This window comes from Arachis duranensis, chromosome 8 (assembly GCF_000817695.3).
Source record: "Arachis duranensis cultivar V14167 chromosome 8, aradu.V14167.gnm2.J7QH, whole genome shotgun sequence".
NCBI lineage: Eukaryota > Viridiplantae > Streptophyta > Magnoliopsida > Fabales > Fabaceae > Arachis > Arachis duranensis.
Genome location: NC_029779.3, coordinates 11,875,165 through 11,886,042, shown reverse-complemented (window position 1 = coordinate 11,886,042; position 10,878 = coordinate 11,875,165). Strand labels below are relative to the sequence as shown.

At 42.3% G+C, this 10,878-nt stretch overlaps 1 protein-coding gene across 1 annotated transcript; it reads right to left on the bottom strand.

Moving 5' to 3' along the window:
- Nucleotides 1–9,505: 9,505 nt before the first annotated feature.
- On the bottom strand, nt 9,506–10,437 carry LOC107460750 (uncharacterized). Its single transcript, XM_016079137.1, has 2 exons — nt 9,855–10,437; nt 9,506–9,675 (listed from the first exon to the last, which is right to left on the bottom strand). Exons 1-2 carry the CDS (start codon nt 10,435–10,437, stop codon nt 9,506–9,508), a joined length of 753 nt encoding a protein of 250 aa, XP_015934623.1.
- Nucleotides 10,438–10,878: the final 441 nt, after the last annotated feature.

The following is a 10,878-nucleotide window of genomic DNA, read 5'->3' as shown; positions in this document are numbered from 1 at the left end:
ATATTTTTTAGTAAGAAAATAATAATAAAGATTATTAATTAAGTTAATTACATAATAAAAAATAAATATATGGTTAATTTTAAATAATAAAAAATAAAGTTATTATTTTCAAATACTACAAATTTTATTTAAAAAATTTAATCAATAAATCCATATTCAACAAATTATACATCAAATACTATTCATGTACCAATAATATATTATCAATTATTTTGAACTAAACCAATTTATATTATTACAAAATAATATTAATTTATAATTATAATTTAAATTTTCGTGCAAGGTACTGAGAATGAAACTAGTTTATTGCGTTGAAAATAATTATTACAATTCATGAAAATTAATTTTTTTTATTTAAAAAAAAATCTACACGTGATTCTTGAACTTTCTTAAGCCATATTTTTAAGTATTTAAAATCCTAATTGTTGTAGTTTTTACTTTTTAGCTATAATTTCATGGTCAACAACGGTTTTTAAGTAGGATCGCATCCTTGATTATTATTGGATCCTACCTATTATTTTCATTCCAAACACTATAGACAGCGGATTTTTTTATTTAGATTAATTAAATATATTATTCATCGAAATTTATAACGTGAGAATATTACGCATTTCGGATGCACTGTTTCGAATTTTATAAATCACACAAGACAAATGCTATACACCTAAAATAAGACACATTTTAAAGAATATAGAAAAAACGGGTACTAAATACTTAAAAATGCTCTATAAAAAATTGAAATGAGTATATCCAGAATATATATAATAATATGAGTATATTTATTTATATTTATTTTGCAGATATTTTATTAAATATTATGAATTTTAATAAATAATATATTTAATTAATTTAAATAAAAAATTCTTATAGAGTGCCATTTTTGTGATGTTTGTAACATGAGCGTGAATTACGAGTCCACTCAACTAGAGCAATTTAGGTGTTCTTATCTTTCACTTTTTAATTGTATTTTTGGTATTAAAATTTAAGAGTCACATTTTGTACTACGGATATTGATTACTTTGTAGTTTATTCATTTGTTTGATGACATCTCACTTCAGAGTTAGGTTATGTGTGGTTTTCCCTTTTCTAATCAGTTAGATTGCACTAATTCCTGTTCTTTGAATGACCATTAGCAACTAATTGTTTTAGTTGAATGATGATAATACACATAATATAGTACGAGTTGAGGATAACCCATTTGTTCACTCTATGTCTGGGCGACATTGCTTTTCAGATAAGATTAGACCTAAAAGCAGAAATAGCAGAGTTACTGAAGTCCCCTCTCTCACACACACGCACACACCTTTCATTGTTAGAAACAAATAGTCAAAAACAACAAAATAAAAGGAAAAAGACAGATAGGTCCCTAACTTTTCAAACTTTTGACAAATACATCCCTGACAAAATTTAAATACAAAAAAGTCTCTTACTTTAACAAACGGAAGACAATTTAGTCCTTCCGTCTATTTGCCTCTCATACACCTAACGGAACTGGCTGACGTGGCTGAAACAGTGTACAGGTGTCCGTTACGTGCCACGTTAGAAGGGGAAAAAAGTTCGAAGGACAAATAAGTCATTGACGTCATTTTACAAATAAAGTTCGAAAGACAAATAGGTCTTTGAGAAATTTTTTTTTTTATTATACTTCTATTATACTTCTATTATGAGAATTTAGTTTATAAAATTAGGCTAATTTTTTTTTTGTATGAAAAAAATATTGGTGTTTTTGTTGAAAATGGGAGAATGTGGTGTAATTATAGATGGGTGGATTTTTTTTGTGGGAAGTCAACACGTGGGGGGCGTGGTGCAACACGTGGGGGCGTGGTGAACACGTGGCATCATTTTGACCAACACGTCGGGGCGTGTTGAAAACACGTGGCAGCATCTTAGCCAACACGTGGGGGCGTGTTGAATAATTTTCACAATACTGTAATACACTTCAAATGTCAATATTCAACCAAAACACCAATTTTCTTTCCATATTAAAAATAATTTCTAATAAAATTATGCTTGTATTTTGAAATCTAGTTAACTTGTTTTATTCTACAATTTAAATTATTTGTATTAAAATTGTAGAAATTGGGTTTGTTATGTTTCTACTCTTTTTCTTAAATTGCATTAGTTTAGTTTTAGTGCATTTGTGTATTATATTAGAATTTGTTAAATTACATTAGTTCAGTTTTCATCATACCAGCAGCATTAGTTAGCATCAGTTCATTTATGCATCAAGTTAGCATTAGTTCATTTATGCATCATTCATGTATTAAGTTAGCATTAGTGCATTTGTGTATTATATTAGAACTAGTATTTTTATGCATAATAACATTACAAGAATATTTTTTTTTAAATTATAGTTCACTTTGTTCTAACAGTATAAATTATGCATGCCACAAAAGATTTATAAAATCAAACTACTTTTACAAAAAAGTCGTAAGTTGACAAAAGTTTCTGACTAAGAAGACCAAGATATCTGCAGATAAAAAATTAAATAATAAGATTTTTAGTTATTATTTTTATATGAAAAAGTCTAATTTTTTATTAGTAATTAATTTTAACATTCGTTATCGAAAATTTAAAATAATTTAATGTGTATAATTTTACATTTAAAATATTTTAATTGTAAAAAAATATCGAATGACATATTTTGATTTGTCAAATTACTAATATAAAATATAATTATATATAGAGTAAAAATAGTAGAGAGAAATATAAAAATGGAGAGAGGTAGATGAGAGAATTTAGGAAATGAGTTTATTAATTTTGAAAAAAAAAATTCTCAAGGACCTATTTGTCCTTCAAACTTTATTTGTAAAATGACGTCAAGGACTTATTTGTCCTTCGAACTTTTTTCCCTTCCAACGTGGCACCGTAACGGACACCTGAACACCGTTTCAGCCACGTCAGCCAGTTCTGTTAGGTGTATGAGAGGCAAATAGACGGAGGACTAAATTGTCCTCCGTTTGTTAAAGTCATGGACTTTTTTGTATTTAAATTTTGTCAGGGATGTATTTGTCAAAAGTTTGAAAAGTCAGGGACCTATTTGTGTTTTTCCCTAAATTTAATTACAATTAGTTCATTAATTTTTGTAAGCAAAAGACACGTAAATCCCTCCTTACCTGATTTAAACTATCGTTATAGAGATCTACATGTGTGCCAAAAAAACCTAATAGACCAATTATATAACCAACAGTTTGAGTATTTTTGGCACACGAAGGCCATCTTCTGTGATTATAATTATCGTTTTATTCTTATATGGGTATATTTGTTAGCGTCTATATCTTTTCTAAGTATAAATAGTAATTTATTCTAAGGGATTTATATAATAATAAATAATTTTTTTTTATTTTTTAACTCAAAAAGAAATAAGTTATTTGTTTAGTTGTTCGGGTTCCGGACGGGTCGAAGACGTTTTCTGGATGTGAATGTGGAAATCAGTCTGGATCTGGGCCTGGTGTGCGAGGTGTGTGGGCAGACGATCTCCCGAGCTGCGTGTCGTATAAGGGGCGTCACCTGCAATGACACTCCGACGCTCAAGTCAGAAAATGTACAGGTGGCTATGAGAGTAAGGGTGGTGGTGACGTACCTTGGGGGAGGGATAGGACCCTCCCCATATATACCCTGTCAGTAGAGCAAGTCTCACATGAGAGATCTCCTTTCAGGAAGCTTCCTCTCCCAGCTATCATGTGGTTGGCAGTAAGGGTGCAGGTGTCCGGGTCGTGGACGGATGTGGGGCGCCCTATCGAGTCGGGTCATCCTGTGTATAGAACCGGGTCAAGTCGCGCAGTCTGGGCCGGGCCGTAACAGTGCCCTCGACGCGTCAGCTATGGCCGTGAGCACCATTGTTGGCGCGTTCTGCTCCTCTGGGCGTGTGCTGTCGCTTTGCCGGTCGCTCATGACCGAGATGCGTCTTCTGCACACGTGTGAGCTTCTTCACTGTAGGGGCGCGCCATTTTTCGTCTCATTTTTCGCATTGAGCATTTAATGCTCATAATGGGTGATTCAAAACCCTACGTGAAATGACCGCTCTGCCCCTACCTTTTTCACTTCTTAGGGTCAGTTTTCCATTCAGTTTCAACTTTCACTTTCTAACTATCATCACATGTCTTTCGCATTCTCCTTCTTTATTCCAAATTTCTTACTGCAACTCCCTGCTTCGTTCAAGTCTCCCCCAATTTTTTGGCTTCTTCAGATCATTACCCTCATCCCGGTAAGTTCCTTTTTTTCCTCCATCAATCTAGATATGCTTTCCTTGCTGTTGTACTTCTTGCTTTCTTTTTGCTTCGATCCTGCATGCGCATTTGACTGAGTGTTTGAATAGTTTTGGTTCATAGGCATTAGGGGGTAACCATTTTAGGATTTTAATGCTTAAGCTCTGTTTTTAACCGTAGATATAGGTTTTGTCTAATTGTAGGCGATCTGTAGCTTTCTGGTAGTAGTGCCAGTTTCTTGACCTCTTAGACTGACTTTGAGTGGTGCCCCCACTGTAGGTATGGCCCAGCGTCCCGTCATGAGGGTTCCCGCCGCGAGAGCACAGCCCTACAACCGATATACTTGGGTGACTTCAGATGTGAAGTAAACCCTAACTAAATAATCCTAGAGGAACTTACCGAGTTCCGACAAGCCGAGTATCCTTGCGGAGGGACCGACGAGGAGGCCAATTATGAGAATTTCGTTCCTGCCGACAACGAACGGATATTCCAACTAAACCTACACTATCCCCGAGTCCCTGATTGGATCTGGTTGTACAAGGCTATGTTTACTTACCTGGGAGTTTGCCTCCCCTTCTCCCCCTTTCAAATGGCGCTACTTAATCGTTGCGATGTGGCGCCATCTCAGTTGCATCCGAACAGTTGGGCTTTTATCCGCTGTTTCGAGATGATATGTGAGTACTTAAAACTGCCGACCTCCGTTGAGGAGTTTTTATTCCTCTTTACGTTGACGAACCCTTCTAAGGAGGGGAGGGCCAAAAAAGGTTTTATGTCTTTCCGGTCAGCCCAAGGTCGGTGGATCTTTGGTCTATTTGAGGACTCGTACCATGGTTTCAAAGATAAATATTTTAAGATCCGCCCGGCTGAGGGTTGGCATCCCTTCTGGTTGATGTTGGAGGGAGAACGTCGCATCCCGACCTACTAGAGTTTCGGGGCGGGAGCTAACGCCTTTACTAAGATTACATATAAAGTGTTATCTCCCGAGAACAAGAGGGTTATCAACATGTTGTTGGCTGTCTTCGGGAAGAACCACGTTAATCCCCATCTCCTCATGGGTGATCGGGATATGGCTAGGAGTTATATACGTGAGTAGTCGTTTAGTGGTTCACTGGTGTTTGCTATTACCCCCATTTATCCAACCAGTTTAACGACTAACTAGCTTCCGTGTTTTGTTTCAGTGTCGATGTCTATCGAGGTGGTTGTTCTTGATGCTTTGTTCAATACCTTCCTGACTGATGGCAGCGATGACGACCCTGCTACCCCTACCTAGGAGGTGCCACCCCAAGATGCCGTCGAACCTGAGGCCCAGTCCCAACCTACCCAGGGGGAGGTGGCAGGGACCAGCGTTGGTTTAGGACCCTTACCAGAAGTGGAGATGGAGGTTGAAGGGCCAAAGGTGGTTGTCCATGACAACCCAAGAAAAAGGAAGCCATCTTCTAGTCCTGAGGGAGTTCTCACAGTGATGGAGAAGAACTTTGATGCCGGGAACTTCATTGATTCCCAATTGCTTCCCGGCACAGAGGACTTCTTCTACGGTGGGGATCTCTCCTCTCAGGCTAGATGGATGTACCGGACTCTGCTCCTGGGAGCCGCTATAGCAAGAAAAGCGGAATCCACCTTGGCGGGGGCGCGGTCGTTGGAGAACAGGCTTGAATCCTCCGTCAAGGCTAACACCAAGTACAAAGAGGAGGTTAAGTCGCTTCGAACGCAATTTGCTAATGCCGAGGAGAAGGTCAAGACCGCCGAAGAGAAGGTCAAGACCGCCGAAGAGAAGGTCAAGACCTCTGATGCTGCCGTGGCGCGCCTTACCAAGCGGGAGCTTACCTTGGAAGGTCAGCTTAACGCTGCTCAAGGTCGGGTGGCTGAGCTTGAGAAAGAACGTGATGAAGCCCTCTCGTCGGTCAAGACGGCCCAGACTGAAACTGTTGAGTTTAAAAAGAAGTATAAAGAGGCTGTGAAGCAGGGTAAGAATGCCATCTTGATGACTGAGGAGGCCCTCAAAGCTCAAGTGAAGCTGCTGGCTCCCGACTTTGACACCTCGGTGGTTAGCGTTTTCAATACCATCAGGGATGGAAAGATTGTTGATATGCCAAAGAGGTGATGTGGTCTTTTTATTTTGGCTTTTTGTAATATGTAGATCTTTGGACAATTAGCTTTAGTAAACTTGGTTGCCGTTTTGCCGTTGTATGAATTAATTGCTTCCCGTTTTGTCGACAATCAACTCGTTTGTTGTTTTCTTACCGTTTTGTTGGTAATTAGCTATTCGCTTATACTTGTTTACCGTTTCGTTGGTAATTAGTGAAGCCAGGCCGTGGCTCTTATCATTTCAGTAGTCGTTTACCGTGTTGTCTGTTGCTTAGAGGTTCCCGAGGTGATCAGTCCCCGGATACCGTGTTGTTCTGGCGATAATTACTTGGCAAAATACTTTGGTTAGTTTGAATATTGAATACGAAATCAAGAGATGACAAATTATCGATAAACAGCTAATTGAAAACAACTAATGACAAATAATATCATCATGAAGTAATGACAAACAAAGGGCAAATAATCCAACATAAAGCAATACAGATCTTACTAAACCGGTTGAACCGATAGAAGGCTTGCTCGCTTAGTGTGCCTCGGCTGCTAGGAATAGAATCTCCTTAAGTTACTCGCGTTCCAAGTTCTCGGAACTTCCTTGCCATCTAGCCGTTCTAGTTTGTAGGCACCATTACTGAGCACCTCTTTCACCTTGTATGGGCCTTCCCAATTCGCCGCCAGCTTTCCTTCCCCTGGTGTCGGGAGTCCAACGTCGTTGCGTCGTAGGACCAAGTCACTCTGTTCAAACTCTCTCTTGAGTACTTTGGCGTTGTAACGCAGGGCCATTCATTGTTTCAACGCCGTCTCCAACAAGTGGGCCATCTCCGTAGCTTCATCCACCAAGTCTTTTTCTACGGCCTCTTCGATTCCTCCCAGAAGTAGTCATGGGCTCGGCTCACCGATCTCCATGGGTATTATCGCATCTACTCCATATGTGAGCCGGAAGGGGGTCTCCTTGGTAGACGATTGCTGAGTTGTGTGATAGGACTAGAGGACCGAAGCTAACTCGTCTGCCCAGGCTCCCTTCTTCTGGTCAAGTCGCTTTTTGAGGCCTTGTAAGATGACTTTGTTCGCAGCCTCGACTTGGCCGTTAGTTTGCGGGTGTTCAACTGACGAGAACTTTTGCTTTATCCCCAAGCCGACTAGAAATTCTCCAAACTTCTTGTCAATGAACTGAGTGCCGTTGTCCGAGATGACAATCTCTAGGATCCCGAATCTGATTATTACTTGTCTCCACATGAACTTTCGGCAATTAACCGAGGATATACTGGCTAATGGTTCGGCCTTCATCCACTTGGTGTAGTAGTCGACGACGACAATTAAGTACTTGACCTGTCCAGGTCCCACCGGGAAAGGCCCCAACAGGTCGACTCCCCATTGTGAGAATGGCCAGGAGGCCATTAGCAGGCTCAGTTCAGCCGCCGGCGCTTTGTGAAAGTTGGCATTCTCTTGGCATCTTCTGCATCTTTTCACGAACTCTTTGGAATCCGCCATCATTGAGGGCCAGTAGTATCCAGCCCTGACGAGTTTTCGTGCTAAGGCCTTCCCTCCAATGTGATGGCCGCAATACCCTTCATGGACTTCACTTAACACGTAGTTCGTTTGGTCGGGGCACAGGCACTTTAATAGGAGTTGGTTAAGCCCTTTCTTAAACAACTGGCCTTGTATTATTGTATATTTGGCCGCTTCTCTTCTTAGCGCCTTTGCCGTCTTGTCGTCATCAGGAAGTTTACCTCTCTGCAGGTAATCTATGATTGGGTCTACCCATGAGGGAGAGTCGGTTACCTGTGTTATGTGCAAGGTCACTGTTGGTTCCTTTACTAAACCTTGTATCAGAGACCAGTTCCCCATTCCTTGCTTTGTGCTTTCTAGTTTTGATAAGAGGTCAGCCCGGGTGTTCCTTTCTCTCAAAACGTGCTGCACCGTGACCTCATCAAGTCCTGGCTCAGCTTCTTGACCTTCTCCAAATACTTCTGCAATAGTGAATCTCTGGCCTGGTATGTTCCATTAATCTCTGATGTGACGACTTGAGAGTCGCTACACACTTCTACTCTGGTGGCGCCAACCTCTCTTGCCAGGACCAGGCTGCTAAGAAGGGCCTCGTATTCCGTTTGGATGTTGGACACCAGGAACTCAAACTTGACCGATTGCTCATATACGACTCCAGTTGGGCTTTTCAGGATGATTTCTGCTCCCCCGAATGTTTGGTTGGAGGCTCCGTCTACGTGGAGCTTCTGCCGTGTGATCGGTGTCTCGAGAGAACTTCCCGTTACTTCGACCGAAAAGTCAGCCATGGCTTGGGCCTTAATCGCATGTCTGGGCTCGTACTCTAGGTCATATTGGGACAGTTCGATTGCCCAGGTCATCATCCTGCCCGCCAGATCAGGTATCTGGAGTACTTGGCGGATTGCCTGGTTCGTTCTGACGAATATCTGGTGCCCTTAGAAGTATTGTCGCAATCTACAGGAGGACGTCGGGAGTGCGTATGCCAGTTTTTACAACTTGCTGTATCTCAATTCTACCCCCTGTAGCGCTTTACTCACGAAGTAGACCGGTTGCTAAATCTTCCCTTCTTCTCGTACCAGGACGGTTGCCAAAGCTTCATCTGTTATTGCCAAGTACATGGCTTCTCCATGTTTGGGCTTTCCGAGGACAGGTGGTGCCAAGATGATGCTCTTGAAGTGATTGAAGGCTTCTTCGCAAGCCGGGGTCCATTCGAACGCTATCCCTTTTTTCATCAGGTTGAAGAATGGCAGAGCCTTGGCAGCCGATGCACCGAGGAAACGGGATAGTGCGGTGATCCTTCCCGCTAATCTCTGCATGTCTTTTACGAATCTCGGGCTCATCATCCACAGGATTGCTTCAGATTTTTCTGGATTGGCCTCCACTCCTCTTTGGGTTATCATGAAACCCAAGAACTTCCCGGCCTCCATGGCAAAGGCGCACTTAAGCGGGTTAAGCCTCATGCCGTGCCACCGAAGGGATGTGAACACAGTCTCTAGATCGCTGATGAGGTCCTCAGCCTTGGTGGTTTTTACTAGAAGGTCGTCTACGTAGACTTCCACCGTCTTGCCAATAAGATTATTGAATATCTTGTTCATTAGCCTTTGGTATGTAGCTCCCGCGTTCTTCAGTCCGAATGGCATAACCTTGTAGTAGTATGTTCCCCCTGGTGTTATGAACGCCGTCTTCTCTTCATTTGGCCGGTGCATTGGTATCTAGTTATAGCCCGAGTATGCGTCCATAAAACTCAGATACCAGTACCCCGCAGCCGCGTCAACAAGAGCATCGATATTAGGGAGGGGGAAAGAATCCTTGGGGCATGCCTTAGTGAGATCGAAATAGTCCACGTACATTCTCCATTTCCCATTGGGGTTCTTAACCAGGACTACGTTCGACAGTCAAGTTGAGTAGTCTAGTTTCCGGATGAAACCTACTTCTAGCAGGCCGGCCATTTTTCTGGCCACCTCGTCAGCTCTTTCCTGGGACATTTTCCTCTTTCTTTGTGCCATTGGTTTAGCTTCTGCCTTCACAGCTAAGTAGTGTGACATGATTGGGGATCGATACCCAGCATGTCGGCTGGTGTCCAGGCGAACAGGTCCCCGTTTGCTTGGATCATTGCCGCTAATGCTTCTTTTAAGTCATGGGGGAGGTTCCTGTTTACAAAGGTAAACTTTTCTTCCGAGTCGCTGAACCTAAACTTCTTGAGGTCGCCTTCGGGTTCTGGCCTGGGCTTGTCGTCGACTCGCGCGTCTAGGTCGTCTAGAAAGACCCCAGATGCTTCTTTGGACTTCTTCCTTAAGGAGAGACTGGCGTTGTCGCAAGCAACCGCTGTTTCTAGATCTCCCCTTATGGATCTGACCAATCCATCATCAGCAACAAACTTCATCATCAGTAGCTTTGTAGAGATCACTGCTCTAAACTCATTGATGGTTTTTCTTCCCAGGATGAGGTTGTAGGCCGTGGAGTCTCTTAGGACGACGAACTCTGTCATTACTGACCTCTTCCCCTGTCCTCCTCCTATGGATACTGGCAAGGAGACTATCCCATCATGTTTGATGAAGTTGTCTCCTAAGCCGACCACGTCGTGCTGGTGGGTCTTTAGATCGGTGTCTCGGAGGCCCAAAGCATCGAACACATTTCGGAACATTATGTTCGAATCCCCCCCGTATCCACTAGGATTCGCTTTACTAGGCCAGTTCTGACTCTAGCCATGATTACCATGGGAGGGTTCTCCGGCAGGTCATCAAAACATTGGTCCTCAAGCCCGAATGATATTGAAGGTATCCTCTTGGAGGGGGGCATGCGACTAGACGAAGACACGGCTATGACCTTGGCGTCTTTCCTGCTGGCCGACTTAGATCTAGGAGCCGCGTCTCTCCCGACCACGACGTTCACGATAGTGAGACCATGCTTACCGTCCTCCTCGGGCTCTTGTCTCTGCCTCACGACGCGGCTCTTGTCGTTGTCCGTTCGATCACGCTCCTGTCTCCTAGGTTCCCTTATGAGGTGGGAGAACTCCGCCAGCTTGCCCTCCCAGATCGCCTGCTCCAAAGGATCTTTCAGGTCAAAACAATCTTGGGTTCTGTGG